This window comes from Gymnodraco acuticeps, unplaced genomic scaffold (genome assembly GCF_902827175.1).
Source record: "Gymnodraco acuticeps unplaced genomic scaffold, fGymAcu1.1, whole genome shotgun sequence".
Lineage (NCBI taxonomy): Eukaryota > Metazoa > Chordata > Actinopteri > Perciformes > Bathydraconidae > Gymnodraco > Gymnodraco acuticeps.
Window position 1 is genome coordinate 1,422,543 of NW_022991973.1, and position 18,195 is coordinate 1,440,737.

At 39.6% G+C, this 18,195-nt stretch overlaps 1 protein-coding gene across 1 annotated transcript; it reads right to left on the reverse strand.

The window, feature by feature from the left end:
- Nucleotides 1-2,386: 2,386 nt before the first annotated feature.
- Nucleotides 2,387-12,304, reverse strand: mrpl53 (mitochondrial ribosomal protein L53). Its single transcript, XM_034200947.1, has 5 exons — nucleotides 12,096-12,304; nucleotides 7,664-7,697; nucleotides 6,407-6,558; nucleotides 3,774-3,886; nucleotides 2,387-2,578 (listed from the first exon to the last, which is right to left on the reverse strand). The coding sequence occupies exons 1-5, from the start codon at nucleotides 12,287-12,289 to the stop codon at nucleotides 2,457-2,459; spliced, it is 615 nt and encodes a 204-aa protein (XP_034056838.1). The 5' UTR covers nucleotides 12,290-12,304; the 3' UTR covers nucleotides 2,387-2,456.
- Between the last annotated feature and the right edge of the window lie 5,891 nt (nucleotides 12,305-18,195).

An 18,195-nucleotide genomic window follows, 5' to 3' on the forward strand; every position in this document is an offset into this window, starting at 1 on the left:
CCAGTGTGGGAATAGACTCCTTTTTAAAGGGCCAGACCGACATCAAATGACACAGAATGAGCCAATCACATCCTGACACGTCACTTAATAGAGCGTTTCCAGCCCTTCTTGGTACTAGCATGTGAAACTTCATGGGCTTTCTCATAAAAGGGTGTACACAATTAAAAAGCTGAAACGTATTCATGTTTTTTTAGTTACTTTAAATTCTGAGCTAAATGGGCACCTGTCACCACAAAAATTGGAATATATTGTCATTTCAATTAAGGATGCAAGAACATGTCCCCTCAGCCTTAATAATTTACAATTTTTTTACAATTGAAATTTAAGTTATTAAACTTGAAATTAATTTCCATGAGTTTGCTAAATGCGAGCTGCTGACAATCTACACCAACATCTATACATTAAAACGGATTATTACTTTCAGCTGCAGACTTGGTTAACACCATTCATTCCATAATAAATAAAAATAAATATTGTGGATTTAATTGCTTTACTCCATTAGCGTTTATTGATGGATTATTTGCATTTAAATGTAGCAAGTGGGATTCATTCATAACCTCTTAACCCATGACTGATCTGTAATGCATTAATACATTATTTACTATTGAAGTTACAACTACAGTAGTTACAACTTATAAAACATGTTATGGAGGACAACTAATTAGGGGGCACACACATTTTAGATGGCAGTGTCATAGAACCATCAGGACCATGTTTTCAGCTCTCAGAGGAACTGATCAAAATAACTTGTTACGTGAAAACTGTGAATGTCATAATTCATCCAAAGAATTGCTAGTATGTTACATGCTAATGGTACAGAGGGTGACAAGCAGAGGGGGCAGGTTTTCAGTTATCTGTGCCTTTTTTTTTTTTCTTTTCACTGGGGCTGCGTTTAAATCTGTGCCAAATTACATTTAAGCCTGCTGTGTCAAAGGTTGGAGCTTGCATAATGTACTCTCAAACGCTGGAATGATCTCTTTTATCAGGGAAATGGCACATACGCAATGATACACCATGACTCTGCACTGATCACAGCACATTTTTTAGCAGGTAAAGGATTTCAATTGATGTCTTTAATATACAAAATAAGCATAGCTGATGGGGATAATGTAAAATATGTTCTCTTGAGAAGAAGGTGCAGTACTTTTTTTAAATTTCATAGCAGTGAATTTGATTATATCCGCATAGAGCAGTGGTTCTCAAACTTTTTCTGTCAGGGCCCCCCTTTGGAGAAAAAAAAAAGTCGGGCCCCCCCAACACAAATAGTCAGGCTCAGTGGCGGCGCCAGAGATTTATTTTGGGGCTGCTGTGCGGTAGCTTGACGTTTCATAGAGGGTGCTCAAACATTTAGGGTTTCCCATTAATGTACCGGGCGCTACAGTGGAATGTTCTACTGCAACAATCCCCACGCATACACACAGTGTACCCGCGACTGTCACCATTGGCTCGATAATCAGCTCACGGCATATAGGTGTAAGCAGGGGTAAAGTGCTATTTTTGTAGGTGGTGTGTGGACTTCACATAGGGGGGCATGCTCCCCCGGGAAGATTTATTTTTAAATATTGAAGTTAAAAGCATCAATCTGGTGCACTTTGAGAGCAACATGAAGAGATCTATGGATACCTCTCTCAACACCCATATGAAACAGAACTGTAAACAGATTTACTTTTTCTTTATGGATATTTTACAAATCACCCTTTTAAACTCTATTCTTGTTTTACTATCATATAGTATTTCATACCTGTTTTTCATTTATTCTCTTGTTTTTTTATAACTATAATGGTCATATAAACGTGTGCCTCAGAAATAATTGTTTACATTAATGGTGACCAACAATTTGAGACTCACTGAGATAACACTGAGAGAGTCCTTTAGCTCATTGAGTCTCTCAGTCTGACTCTCCTCCACTTTGTTGTTGAACAAACTCCTTATATCCGTTAGCGTAGCTCGATAGTACCAGAAGCTAACAACAACGATCTCCGGTACCGGTGCGCTCTCTCTCGCGCACACAAAATGGCTCGTTCCACACACACGGAGCCGGAGCTTTAATGATACACAGAGACCCAGACGTAATAGTACTGTACTGCATCATATTATTTTTGAATCAATAATTTTTGTAATTATGATTTTTTTTTATTTTTTAAATCTTTTTTTTGTATATATATAACAATTTTTCCTCCTGGTCTCTCGCGCCCCCCCTGGCATGCCTCTGCGCCCCCCACTTTGAGAACCACTGGCATAGAGGATCAAGAATTTGATGCTTAGATGGTGGAGGAACTTGGATTCATAAGAGGAAGAGGAGTGACTCAGTATCATGCCTGTCCATCACATTACATCAATGCAGTGTCGTGTCAGTAAATCAAAGGTCAAACCACAACAGAACAAACACATTTATGAAATACTTTAATATTTAACATCCAGGAATATACAAAGATCACAGATAAATTCAACACATATTATTTCTTTGCTGCTGCGAGTTTTGCCTGTAGTTCCTTGGCTGCGCACATCGACTGAAACGCACTCAGCATCTCGCTGCAGTTCAGCTTCGCTCCCTTCAATATCAGCTTATCTCCGTCCACTTTAGTAGAGAGAGACAAAGACACATTTAAATGACCCATAATGACACATTTACACTCTCTCTGTATAAGGAGTAAAAAAGGTGAAAATGTAACTGAGCAGAAGTCGAGTAACACACAATGGGCAACATCCGCACACAGTCCTGCTGACCTATGGCAGACATTTTGACTTTTGACAAGTACTTGACTCATTGTGTGCGAGTAATATCATGTAGTAACAACATCAGCAGGAAATTCCAAGACTAAAACACACACTTAGCTGTAGGCGCTGTGCTGTATGTGCTGAGCTGTAATTACAATGACGATACACCCTGACTTTTAAAAAACATCCACCAGGAGACCACAACAAATATGTCTCTTTAAATGTTCAGATTTACTTTGAAAAAGAGATTGTTAATATCAATGGGACTCTCCTAACTTTATAAAAGTGAAATACATTTTTAAAAACCAGTGTTTTTTTACTGGGTAAAGTTCATTTATTTAAAGATCACCTCTCCACAATAACCTAGTTCAAATATTTTCTAAGAGCCCACCCACCCACTATAACTTCAAATCAAGTAGCATTTTTGTCTTCAAGCACTACCTCAAGTCAACTTCTTATGTAGAATAATCCTACAGTTTCTGTAGTGTCTTCTAACTACTTGAAGTAGTAAAGTACATTAAGTATTCAACCGGGCAACACGTATATGACATTACTATATTACACTGTACATTTTGAGTAATTAACTATTTGTATGCCTTAATTATTGTTGTAAATATTATGAAACTACAGTAAATAATTTAATAAGAAACATGTTTATTGTTGTTGTTTATATGTTTTCATTCTTCTTGTTATTCTTTATATATTTAATTTTATTCTAAAATACAGCAACTGTTAGTAAATCTAATTTCCCCATGGGGATAAATACAGTGTTTCTGATTCAGAGAAAATGCAATTCAAAAGAACGCTGATTTTTTTCCAATAACAAATCTGAGGATATTTATAATTCAAACAAATGTCATTTAATTTTTCTCCATCATTTCCATAATGCAAGTAAAACAATCAGCCTATATGTCTCTACACATCTTTCGTGGACTAAACAATGCCTGGAATATGTACGGCAAATGCAAAACTCAACAGCCAAAGCAACACTGCTTCATAGAACCACACCATTACATATATTGTCCCACACATGAAGGCAGGCAGGTAATACTCACAGTAAGTGATTTCCACTACAGGTTCAGACCCGTCATGCTTCACTGTGGCGATCACCTCACAGTTCAAGTTGGTAGCTCGGACCTTATGTGAGCTCATCACGCACAGAAACATCCTGCAGGACAGACCAGCATATCTCAGATTAATTATCCAATAATACAGTAGTGATAGAAAGTACTTAATACATTTATAATGTACAATTTGAAGTTCTTGTATCCAACTTTCCATTTTGTTCTACTTTGCACTTCAACACAAAGTGCCTTTTTCTACAATGTAATATTTCCACATACTTAATCAACATTTCTGAATGTTTTGTCCTCTACCACATTACAGATTATAGATAAACTTGTTAATTACATGTGGCTTACATGTATGAGTAAAACACCATTCACCAATACCAACATTGCTGAATAATGGCCTTACACACACCCCAACCGTCACAGACGATGTCACAAATTATTTAGCTTGAATAGGCCCCATCTCATGACCCTGTTGGAGCAGGGTGAAACATATTTGTTCCTTGCACCAGCCACATTGCTAGTGAATGTTTCAAATGTAATGAGCCACTTTCAACCAACATTTTACATTTACATTTTACCACCACCACCATTTGGCTGGTGTTGATTTGTTCCTGTGTGGGAGTGTGCAGACTGACATCAACCTGACCCTCCTATTGATTTTGTGCACCACTTGTGTGGGAGGGGTGCACATTTATTATTTGTATTGGTTGGTGAAGTTTGGTCATCTCCTAAAATTCAAACATTACATAGCTAAAGGTTATCATGGGAAGTCTGATCAGTCAGAATAAGTTGAAAAAACATCTTTGCCTCTAAACACATGCAAAGGTGTTTTCAGTTATTCTGGATTAATACACCTCTGCTCAGAGTTAAGGTAAACCCAAGCATTGATGGGTCACAGCTCTATTTCTACCAATACAAATGCAAAAGGTGTAATTAGTCCCGCCTTCAAATGGGAAACAAATCCAATAGGAAACTCAGGAAGATGCCAATCAATTAATCTATACCAGGGGTGGCCAACCAGTCGATCGCGATCGACCGGGTGTCTAAAAATAGAACAACAATATTCTGTTTTATCGTTAATGTCCTATAACATAATCTTCCTGTACCAGAATAATGCACTGGTTGGGGCGTGGCTGGTGAGCACTATTTCGCTGACGTTGTCCGTGTCAACAGGAGTGCCAGTCCGCACACACACAAGACCGCAATTATGGCAGAAGCAAAAAAGCCCAAAATATATAATTTTCACTCCGAGTGGGAGGATGATTATTTGTGTATCTATTCCAATTCAAATCTGTCTCATCTGCAATGCGAGCGTGGCTTTATCGAAGAAGGGTAATTTAGGAGCGGCATTTCAAAACAGTGCACAAACGCTACGAGACGGAATTCCCTCCTAATTCGGCCCTACGCTCCAAAAGGTGAGGGGCCTGAAAGGACAGCTAAATGCACAGCAGTCCATTTTCACCAGGGCCAACAACAAGAGCAAGGCTGCTACCAGAGCATCTTATCGTGTCAGTCACGTTCTTGCGAAACACATGAAGTCTTTCAAAGACGGCGAAGTTGTGTAAGAAGCATTCCTGGAGGCTGCCGACGCGCTTTTGGGGGACAGTAAAAAACAGTAGCATTTCAACAGGTTTTTGATAAAAACTCAAGTTAGATACCGTTATTAATCAGCTGTAAGTTTTAGTTTGTTTGAACTTATTCATTATAATTAATGTACAAAATGGTATAAGAATGCAAACATTAAGATCTGTTCTGTTTAAATTGATTATAGTCTATTATCAATTCAGGTTAAGAAACTAGTGTTGCTTGCATCCTATTTTAAAAAAGGCATTTCTTTTTATATTCTACTAAAATGCAAAAAAAAAGGGTTTGATTCTATTAATTTTTTAATATTGCACTTTGGCAGCAGATTCCGGTGTAGCTTCAGATCTGAGTTGTCTTATTAGTAAGCCTAATTTATACTTTTGTAGCAACACTATTTTTATATAATGGCACAAAATATATATTAATCGTACAAAGGTCAGTTTTATTCAAGTAGAAGTGTGTATTTACCATAGGTATTTACCTGGTAGTAGGCTGTCAGTAATGGCTACGCCTCTCTATTTGGACTGGTAGATCTCGGCAGACTGGCAACTTTAAAAGTAGCTCTCGGTTCAAAAAAGGTTGGACACCCCTGATCTATACACGCACACAGTCCTAAAAACATGTCTAGTCAACCAGATTAACTGAAAAATTAAAGGCATTTAGACTAACTCATACTATGTAATTTAGTTATGGCGGATAAGTATAAAACAGTTTTAGCTGAACTATAATAAAAGTAAATAATTGAAATTGTAGGGTAACGTGTAGTAGGAAAACTAGGAAATCCTTATGTCGTTCGTATTTAACTTTGCACCCACACACCACACAATCTCATTCAAGCATTCTTGTTTGACAAGAACACGTTTTAAACTAAATAAAATGCGTCCTAAAGACTAAACTATAATCATATCTTATGGTGGTGACTGCTGTCTGAACAGACAGTCGCCTCATTGTCAAATTACGGCTTTAAACCACAGTGCAGTCACACAAAAAGACCCTACGACACAACGAGACATTTAACAAACAACTCTTACCGTGTTGACCCGACATTTGATTCAAACGGACAAAACTGGGCTGTTATGTTCTTCACAGCTTTCAACACCACGGTCAATTTACTGGAAGCCGCCATGTTTTCTGTTGTGTGACCTCTGACCTCAGCAGAGGTTGGTGCTGCTGACGTCTGTCGCTAGAGGACGCAAGAGGATAAATAACTCACCAGTGTGACATAGTTTACTGAGAATTCATACAAAAAGGGTACACAAATGACACACATAGACATAAATAAGCTATACAGGCCAAATAAATGTAGGAATATGTGATCATATTGATGATTTTGGGTTTAAAATGAATGCCTGTTCATCAGTTGAATTGTCAGTTTTTTATGAATTTGAATCTCAATCTCATATTAAATGTTTTGCTTTCATACAATCCTTCAAAAATATTTGGCCACATTTGATTTGCATCTTGTACTTGCTCTTTAAAAGTCGGTGTATAATATACACCATTATGTGAAGGGAGGTGGGAAATGTATGGATTGTAATTCTGCACCCCTAAAGTGTAAATGCATTTCCAACACGGGGTCTAGAAAAGGTGTTGTTACAGTAAGTCTGAGGCTTGATGTTTTGTTCTTTAAATATAAGACTGCTATTGGAATTCTGCAGGTGTCAATGATCTACAACCACATTCCTGCTCTCTTCAGTGTCAGGTTTCTATTTAGCAGTGGGGGAAATTTACTTATAATAACATCTGTACTTACTTACTGTACTGCTACTTAATGCTTCAACTCTAATACAATTCAGAACCAAATATTTAACTTCACTACATTTATCTGATAACTTAAGTCAAATTCCTGTTTTAGATAAGTGGTACAACATATTATCAAAAAATCAATTATAATATTATATCATTAAGTCTTTATTGATTCTCAGGGGTAGTTCAAGTGATGAACACATTAATGTTTCAATAATTATAATCCAATAATATAATATTGTTATATTAAAGCAGGACATTGTGCAGAATAAGTACTTTACCTTTGATACTATTGTAATTATTTTGGTACTTTTACTGAAGTAAAAGTTAGAAAAAAGTACTTTTATTGAAACACAGTTCATATACAGTACCTCGTTTACTTAGAAAATCTGATTAGCCTGTTTATTTCACCGCCAGAGCACTTAAGCACTTAATGATAGTTTAATAACACACGTGTAGATTAACAGCCTTTGTGTGCTGACAGTATGTAAACAGCTCCATCTCGTTCGCAACCACATGACAAAGCTCATTATCAAACTCACAGGGAAACTGACTTTGGCACCTTCCTGCAAACATCTGACAAACGATGTCACAAAGAAGAATTATGTTAAGAGAAAACAAGTGGGGGTCTGTCACTGCACTAAGTCAATTAAGGAGGTGCTGCTCTCCAAATAGACAATCAAACAGACACTTTTCATAATCAAATAGACAGGCAGGACGGGAATGCTCTGCCACTAATGCTGATTCCTGCACTCTGCAGATGAAAAGAGGTCAAAAGCCTGACAGGGTATAAAAAACATGTCGGAAATGGTAATGCTTTAAATTCTGAATGTGTTGGCACTTAAGTCAAATGTAATCATGGCATGAATTGTTTCTAAAAAATAAATGAGCGTGTGTGTAATGTGGGAGTTTGCTGCATGACATCAAAACAACAATTTGTCATTTTCTCAAGAGAAGGTTGTCACATCAGACGTTTCACAGTGAAGACTATAATGTGTGTATTTCATGTCAGCATGAATAAATACATAAATGAAGTAAGTTCAGTACATTTTCTGAATAAACCAATTAAGTTTGGTCAAAAGTGGTCAAGTTTAAAGTTTAAATACACTTCACACTCTCACCTAATCTGCCCATTTGGTAAAAAAAACACATTTTTACACTAGATTTACACTTCCTTCCTCTCTCTTCAGTATAGCTGGGTATTTATAGCCACTCTGTTTTCAGGGCGTGTGCAGAACAAATGTGTTATTCTCAGATCAGCCCACCCCAGTTAGTTTGATGTATCCTAACTTCAACACGCCTCCAGTCTCTTTCCTGAGCGGCCGACAGTCCGACGCAGCGTCTGACAGTTGGACAGTGGCGGCACGGGCCTCTAAATTTAGACATACAGCTTCTGAGAGGCAAAAGCATTTCCTATACACTCCCCACACCCAACACACAGATACACAGTCACACTTATGATGTAGTTGTGCTGTAAGTACAGCAGTCAGAAAGTAGGGGAAAGAGCGCTCAGGAACAATGAATGCTCAAGGGGATGTTTGACCGCAAAGAAAATAGAGGTATTGTCTTGGTGCAGGATTTCATTTATCAAGTTCTCTGCCTGAGTACAAAAATAACTCAAAAAATGTCCTTTTCATTTGAATGATCCTACAAGGAGGCACTAGTGTTTTTTTTTTTTTAAACTGTCCTGTTTAATGCTGCTGGACTCTGTCATTGTTACTTCTACTAAATGGTATATGTCATTATTAAGTGTCATATAACATGATGATGTTATGTCTCACAAAGAGGTCATATACCCTCTGCTTTTCACACTTTGGGTAACATCCAGTTAAGATGTGATTATAGTAGCTATTATTGTCAATCATGGAGCTGCTCCTGGAAGAGAATTCATTCAACAATGTGTGAACACTCAGGGGGTTTCTTGGGAAATAGCAGTCTATTTACTGTTGGAGAAAAGGTATTTCCCCCTCAAGACAAACAGTGTTAGGCTTGGTATTTCTTTACCAGTCTCAATACAAGTTATGTCTCCCTAGGGGACTCCCAGAAGTCCTTAGGGTGTCCTGAGGAATTTGAATATATCAATTACTTAGACTAATAGACACGTAACGTCTGCTGTTTTACTTTAATCTCCCTTTGAGATGTTTTGAAACATGGAATCATTGTAACAGTGGAACTAAAAGATCGTCCTGTTGTTAAATCTTTGAAAATCCCCATGCTTTGTAAACAACAAGCATCAACAATGTTTTTTCATTTAATTTTGAGAACGTTTTATAAAATATTTTGGTGATGAGTATACAGCACATGAACAACAAAGGCTTGAAATAACTGGTTAATGGTTAAATCAGTTTTTATTAAAAACCTGTAAACTAAATATAGCCTCGAGGCTTGACAATATGGACTGCAAAACACAAACCTTTAGACTCAGTGTGTATAGCTACTATAGTTAAAATGATGCTTTGATGATTACATTATTTTTCAATTCTTGCTTTATTTCCTCTTATTATTGACAATTTTACTTTATCTTATATCCTATTAGTTTATTATTATTGGCTCATAAGGTGAACTGAGTGGCGTAACTACTATCGACGATGCAGCCGGTGCAGCCGGTGCAACCGGTGCAATGGGCCCAGAGCCGGTCAGGGGCCCATGCAAAAAAAAACAAAAAAAACAAATTTGTTATTTGTCTGTCCAGTGAACTTGCTCCCTTTCATGTCATGTGATACCTTGTGTGACGAGCGAACCGTTTAATCAACCTGTACTGTACTGTAGCTAGCAGCAGCAAGTTCGGCAGCATTATAAAAAATGTAATAGCTTGCATTTATAATGTAGAGCAAACCAAAGCACAAGACCGGCGCTCAAAAGAGAAAGGACAAGAGAGAACAAGTAGATATAACATCTAAACTGACGAAATTAGACAGTTGTTTTGGTCATACATCGTCCTCGAAATCGAGCGCTAACGTTAGCAATGTTGACGTGCAGCGGCAGCCGGAGCCGGCCCCTACACACGGCGGCGTGCGTTGCCGCTTCAACGCTTCTGCCCATTCACTTTGAATGGGGTGACGTCACGATTCGCCGAACTGCATTGTGGGAGAAAAGCGTAGCTTCTCTCGCGGTGCTCGCTGCAAAAGTAGAGCAATGTTCTACTTTTGCCGCCTCGACGGAGGCGTCAGCCAATCAAATCCCGCGTATGCAAATCTGACATTACAAGCGCTAGCCAATCAAACCGCGTGTATGTTGGGAGAGCCAGACCGCAGTTATTTCCCATATGTCAAAAAATGGAGGAGAAATTATCGTGGCGGTACTATATGACCAGTCCCTCTTTACATACAGGGATACAAACCGGAGGAGCCAGGCATGGGGGGAGGTGGCAGAGACAGTGGGTGAAACTGGTAGGTTTTCGCCTGTTTGGGGAGTTTATATCCAGTGTACTTCGTTTGAATGGACAGCTAGCAAGCATAGACAGTATATTTAGCCAGCATGGATGTAGCGTGAATGCTTTGCTTTGTATGTCCGGGGCGGGACATTCATGTGATTGGTTGTTGGTCGGCCGCGTTGCTCGCGTTGACTCCCCAAGCTCAAGACACGCCCACCGCCAAGCGGCAACGCACGCCGCCGTGTGTAGGCCGGCTACACACGGCGGCGTGCGTTGAAGCTTAGCTGCGTTGAAGCTGAAGCACTTCGGTTAAATGGATTCCTTGCGTCCCTCACTTGCGTTGTTTCCCTGTGACTAGTCCCTCCTACCAGGGAAGCATGGAGGGACGCAAGGAAACCACGAGAAGCAGGGAAATGAATTTTAAGAGCAATGGGACGTACTTTCCTCCGGAGCGTCACGTGAAGCGACGTCCGTTTGTGATGACGCTGCACAGCTGATCGTCTGACAGCAGCTCTGTCCCCGTTATTTTCACACACACCCCCGCCTCTGTTAGCACCGGTTAGCACACATTTACTGACACAAACATTTGTATCATCTGTTGTAGACCCAAATAAATCAAATCAAATAAGAACTCATTCTCAAAAAAGATAAACGCCATTCTTAAAATGTATAAACGAACAATATTGAATCATATTGATTAGAGTGCACAATAGAAATAAAATAATTGAGAGAAGAAAAAGAGATATGTTATCTATCAAAACCCAGTTAGATTAACATTCATTGGATTGCACACTTTGTTTGTTTGTGTGGATATGTAGCACATTAACATGTTAATAGCACTTAATGACTGACTGAATGGAAATGACAATACATGAAAATGTAAAACGAAAAAAGTGATCATGAAAATGGTTCCAACAAATGAAGAAAATGATTTTTGACCACTTTGTTGTTCAGATATATATCACATATTTGTAACTAAATGATACATGAATTGAAACAAAACACAGTATAAACTGAGGAGTGACTCCCGTGAGGTTCATGTATTTTCTTCACTCCGCTGGGAAACTGCTCTCATGTCAAGAAGTATCAGATCAGTGCATGCACTGCCTCGTCCAATCAGTGAGCGATACACAGTAAGGGGGCGGGGCGAGTGTCTGAGTGGTTCCTCGGTTATAGCTCCTCCATTATCGCTCCTCGCTCCTCCGGCAAAAATAAGGCCATTGGGACGCTACTCAAGATGGCTCAGACAAATCAACTTCCGGTGAGACCGAGACCGAGGAGCGAGGAAATGAAAAATAAGAGAAGTGAGAAGGGCCCCAGGCCTACCAGCCCATTCCCCAGAGACAAACATCAAGGAATCTTATAAGCATGTGCCTGTTTAATGGTTCATATTGTTTCCCCTGCCCACACAATATTTTCTTTAATATATATTTTAATCTCCTAATGTGTTGAATATATTCATGCATCTTACTTTCAGCTTTGTTACATTTTGTATATTGTTATTCATATTAGTGTGCGTAAAGGTAATTTCCTATTAAAATTGGCTTTGCAGTAAATATTCCAAGAGCCAGTTAAGCGTTAGTACTCGTGAACTACATTACCCATGAAGCTTCGCGCCGCGGCGGCTCTCTACACTCCTCCTCCCAGCAGCAGCGACCTGCTGCCTGGCGGGGCTCAGAGCGGAGCAGACTGAAATGAACAGCTCCGAGTCTCTCACGTCCAGAAATGTGCGCAGGCTGAGCAACGAATCACACCGCTGCCTCCTGTGTGAACCTCTCCAGAAAACAGCTCTCATGTCTTTAATGTAGCACCGGAAGCTGCAGACGAAGGATACACACGCACCAAACAAACCCAACCACTTTCTGCCAACCAGCCGCTGAATGCAGATTTTGGGATAGCCCTGTTTCTCTGGTAAGCGCTCGTTTCATATCTTCACACCTCTGTGTTAAAGTTGAGTTCTTTTCTTTTTGTTGTTTATTTTTCATATCACTGCTGCAGCTGTATGTGTGTGAGTGTGTGTGTGTGGAGGGAAACTTGAGTGACAGAGAGAATAGTGTAGTTGTGACTGCGGCAGCCTCTCTTCTCGCAGTGAAACCTAATGTGAGTAGCGGTGACAGAAAAGCTGGAACAGGGACTTGTTGCCTTCAATCAAAACATGAGTGTTTCCTGTTCATAATAAACAGTGCTGTAGATGCTGCTCACATTTCCATTTTTTTCTTCTTCAAAATGTTGACATTTGGTTTTGGTTAAAATTGTTGAAGTGTTTACCCTCCGCCTTTTCCTAACCCTCCTAAGCCTGGTCTTCATTAGAAAATAATGAATTGTTTTTTATATTTATCTATAACCTTGGTGCTACCTTCACACTTCTATAACACAAGCCTTGATTCATGATATGAGTTGATTTATATCAGGCGTGGTGCGAGTTCAAATGTCTATTATCTCCTTATTATTTACCTCCTTTCTTACAGTATGTTTTTTTTCATCCATAAAGGAAGTCAGCTATGGTTGGCATTCTTCAAAAAAAATGTAAGCCTCACCAGAACATATGTGGGAAACTATTCGATCTTCATGTGTGTGAGATACGCCTGTACTTGTTTTGGAGATGCAAATGAACTTCCCCCCGATGACAGATTGACAACACACACATGCACACACACACTCATATCATATACTGTATGTGCGGTCATGTGTGTGCTAAGCCCCCTAGATAACCTCAGACATACATTGTCCTCATTGACACTGACAAGTATATGGCCTTTGTAGCGTGGAGCTGGCAGGCAGTACACACACACACACACACACACACACACACACACACACACACACACACACACACACACACACACACACACACACACAGGATGCTCGATTATGGCAAAAATCATAATCTCGATTATTTGGGTCAATAATTGATATCACGATTATTAAAAACGATTATCCATTTACTTTGAAAACATCAATTTATTGGAGAAAAAAAATGTGAACAGTATGTTTTGAACAGTTGATTACCCTGAACTTTAACTATAATTCAACTGAAAAACCAATTTAAAAAAGAAAAGAAAAGTAGCCTAATAATAATAATAAAAAAATAATCGTTTTATTTCAATTACGTTGTTTTCGTAATCGTTGCAAGCCGTAATTGCGATTCAAATACGATTAATTAAGCAGCCCTAATACATACTGTGATGCGTGGTGAAGCGGAGGCACACACACTATTCTGCAACCATTTCTCTCTCTGTAATTATACATCAGAATATCCTCTCTGCTCATCTCAGAATAAATAAACACCCTTCTTCACACACTGTCAGTTCTCCTCTGGTTTTTCGGTTTTACCCCCAACCCTCACACATAAAGCCCCCCCCCCCCCCCCCCCCCCCCCCTCAGTCTGTGTTGGTGTCTGTTGTTGAATAGATGCAGTTGGCAGGCCATCTACCCTGCAGCAGACTGGCTTTCACAGAAGTTGACATTTGCCTCAGCAAACAAATGTGCACTTTGTTTTAGCTTCCCTTTGCTTTCGCTGCACTTCCGTGTGATCTACGCTACACATTAGTGAAATCGGTTTTTCCCCTGACATCTTTTAACGGAACCATGGTTAATAAATATCCACCGGTCTGCCAACACCAGCAGAAGGTGTTTCATGAATCCTAAATGTATTAACCAGGTCTAAAATTAGAGTTCTTGAAATACCCCCTGGTGTTTAGGTCCAACACGGAAACAAAGTGATCCTAAAATGCTATCATTTTTGTTTTCTTACTGCTCCTTTAAGAAAGAAGCTGGCCGGCTTTTGCAGCCTCCAACACACATGCCAAAGAGACAGAGCTGCGTGTCTGTATGACTAAATCTCTGTCACTCCATAAGAGATTGACTGTCTGGTGGCAAATGTAAGAGGACAGCAGCATGGCAAATGCTTTGTGACAGTTTGAACTTCGGAGTATTCCTAGCCTGCTGCTAATGCTGGTATTTGGATGCAGACAGGGATGGGTATGTGCAGCTGTTGCACGTAAAGGATGGAGATGAGTGAGGAGCAACAGTGGCCACGAGCATTCTCTGATGAGTTTACCAAACTGCACCAGTTCAGGTCCAAGAGTGAGAGTTGGTTTTGGGAGCCTTTTGTTCACACAATTGAAAGGATCATCTCACTCAAGCTGTCCAAACACTTTCCCATCCAGCTTGGATAGCAGGGTTTAGCCTCAGAGATCCACACTGAGCCAGCTGGATCTGAACACGCTGCTTATGTGCTTGTATGGTGTTTTGTTCAACAATGTTACCTGCTGAAAGGTAAGCCAGCAGGTGTCTGCCTCATGTCCATTATCAAGGTTTCTATGCAGACACAACATTTTGGGGTAATGCTTACTCTTTCTATGAAGCTACCCATTCATCTTCTCATGTATAGAAACTTCAAATCTTCTCACTTGCATAGGGGAAATGTAATCCCATTAAACAGAATGTATATTTCTGTTCAATGGGATGCTGCAGCCAGAAGAGATATATATATTTTTTGTTCACCTTTAGGTTATAAAGCAACCGTTTGGAGACTCCAGGAAGTCACAGAGTCCAGTCCAGCACATAACCTTTTGATAAAACCACAACTCAGAAGAGGAATAAAGTAATAATTAGCAAGTTTTAGAGGCACTGGTTGGCATATTGTGTACCATTTCAAAGTCAACTTTATTGTCAATCTTTCAGTTTGTGTGTGCAGACCATAGACTGTATATATAAAGGTACAGACAGAGAATTAGAAATACCGTTTCCCACAATCCCGAGGAATAAAAAATACAAATATGTATATACATAACATACATATACACAATCAACAGACACATTTATACATATGCACACAATAAAGACATAAATAAAAGCATAACAGTCAATACATCTGACCGAGTACCAGTCTCTTTGCTAAGCTTATAACCCCTCCTTTTCTGAAATAAGGGTATTTCCCAAATCACAAGTATTTTAGAGCTTCTCTCATCTCAGCAGGTGTGTTCAACTCTTGATCATTTGAGTCACGGCTCCTTGTGGTCGAATGACTTAGTAGAAAGTCATTTGCATGAGCAGAACTGTTCCCTATTCAGAGGGAGCTAAACATCTGCGTGTAAGTCTGCGCTCATTAAAACTGTCATAATGTGTGTGGACTGATAGAGAACACAGAGATGCTGCTATGCTGCTGCCTGAAGGTCCTGCCGCTGAAAGGATGAAGTATAATCGCACTCTGTCTGGCTGCTGTGAGTAGTAGAGTTTCATCATAGGCTGTCAAGATGTCGTTAGGCAGACTACACACATTTCACACTCACTTAGGCTTCACTAAGCAAACCACCCCATCCCCATCATTGGTAGGCAAACAGTGAAGCGTTTAGCACTGCACCCCCAGGTTTTGCAATTACCCCGCACGCCCTGTTTGACACCCCTGTCCATCTGAGACACACGCCTCTGGGAGTTAGGTGGAGGATTGAGTCTGCGTGTAGCTTTGAGTACCAAAGAGTGTTTGTCAAATCTCAAGCTTGCTCCAGATTGAGCCGGATTCAATAACAATACTGTTATCTGCTGTTTTAGAAAGAACAATTTCTCTTCAATTGAACGAGAAAAATAGAGGGGCCGAGTGAAATTATTTTTCCTTTCAGATGGATTTCCTGCTGTGCCGGGCAGGATGGGATTTTGAGAGAATTGAATTTCTATGTTTTAAGGTGACCTCTGTGGTCCTGAAACACCCTTGAAGTTCTCTGAATATTACATATTCATTTGTAAACTCTTTCAGGGACAAGTTGGCCTCTACTTAAACCATAGACTGTGACTTAAACCCAACTCACACAAAAAGAAATGATAGCACTTAAAAGGTTTAGCCCATTTGAAACTAATGCACCAGCACTTACAATGGTTTGGCTTTTTTTGAAGAGCACTTGCATGTTTCTTGATGTTCTGCCTTTTTATTTCACAAATTATAAATTGCTTTGGATGAAGGTGTCAGCCAAATGAAATGTAATGTAATACCTATAAGGGCTGTCATTGACATAAGCAATTCTTCTTCTACAAAAAATTACACATATTTAATTAGTTCCACTTGTGTTTACCAGAAATGTGCGCATACGTTTCCTGGAAAAAAGTCATTCAGAAGGAAAAAACGATACAATCGCATAACAGATCTTATGTGACTAAGACCAAAATGACTGAATAGTTGAGTGAGACTAGAGCCTGCTTTTATTACGTAGTTTTGACCATACTCAGTTGCTTCTAACTTTTGGGGGGTGTGGGTTATCACCTTTAATGGTTTGGCTAAAAAAGAGGAAATGTTTAAGAAGTTTGCGGACAGGCCATTCAGCCGTCACAAGCTGTAGTTGGGGGATGCCTCGGAGGGCTGATACGTGTTAGCCTATGATGCTAACATTAGATATATGCAGCTTCATGGGCTGAACTGACACGTTCAAAGTCTATGTTCCCACCCCTGTACATTCACACCAATTATACTGTATACATTCAAAGTGCTTCAGTGTGGCTTTAACTTTTAGAAATACAGTATATTCAGTTGTTGTGATGAATACACTGTATTTCCTATCATTTATCATCACTTTAGGGAGTTTTCATCTTTCCTATCCAGCACTGTCACTTAGTACGACCACATGCAATGTTGCTCATTTATCCACTATCATTGATCTACAATTTTTCTATGAGGTCTTTCATTTCATAATGCAGGATAACTAACTACTGGTGGCGACATGTCATTAACTTTGAGCTTATTCTCTCCAGCCACATTAGGAGTGGTTGTGAAGAATGTCTTGTCTCATCTGCTTGTGAAGATTAGAGGGCTCAGTCAGCGTGTGAAGTATGGAGAAAAGCTATTAGCTGAAATGTTGACAGATGAAAAGAATAAAACATGAGACAACAGTTTCTAATAACAAAAAGGGGGTTATTGATCAGTCAGTCAGTGCATCAGTCGGGTTTTCACTGCTGCTCCTCTCGGCCTCCTCGAACCTCAGAGAATTGATTTTGTATTTGTTCTGTACAGCGTAAAGGGCACTTGTTATGCGTTTTGAAATCCCATTTGTAGTAGTTATTTCAGCATCGGAGTGTCTGTAGGGAGGGACACAAGTGCACTATCTTCAAAGGGTGCACTTGACAGTGCTTATGGACCTTCAACATGTTTAGAGCTGCATTTGGCTCCGAAATGCAAATTCCCACAGTACAACCATTACATGCTGAGAGAGTGATAACAAATAATTGTGTCACCTCAGTATCAGGAAATGCTTATTTGGAGAAAGGGGAACTACCCAATGTTCCGATGAGCTAAACTGTTAAAAATTACACTGGTTAATAAATTATTGATCAAAACTTGAAACCATGATGCATCTCTTGTTTGGCGAACGAAAGAAAGTGATATGGCCTTTTTGTAACCTTGTATGTGTGTTTATATATACATGTCTCACTTTGAGAGGCAACACCTTTGAGACAAGAAACAGCTGACTCCATTAGGTAAGCCAAGAGATCAGGAATGCAAAAAACTTGTGTCTGTCTGGGCCCCACACGTCACACATTGTTAACGGCAGACTTGTTTGTCTTGACGTACAGTTTCTGAAATCCTGCCTGATCCTGCCCAGAAACACACACACACACACACACACACACACACTGTCATCACTTCAAAGCGGCCCTAAGCAATGTTCTCAAGGATAACAGGGTGTTCTAGCTGGTATTCTTGTGTTCCACTAT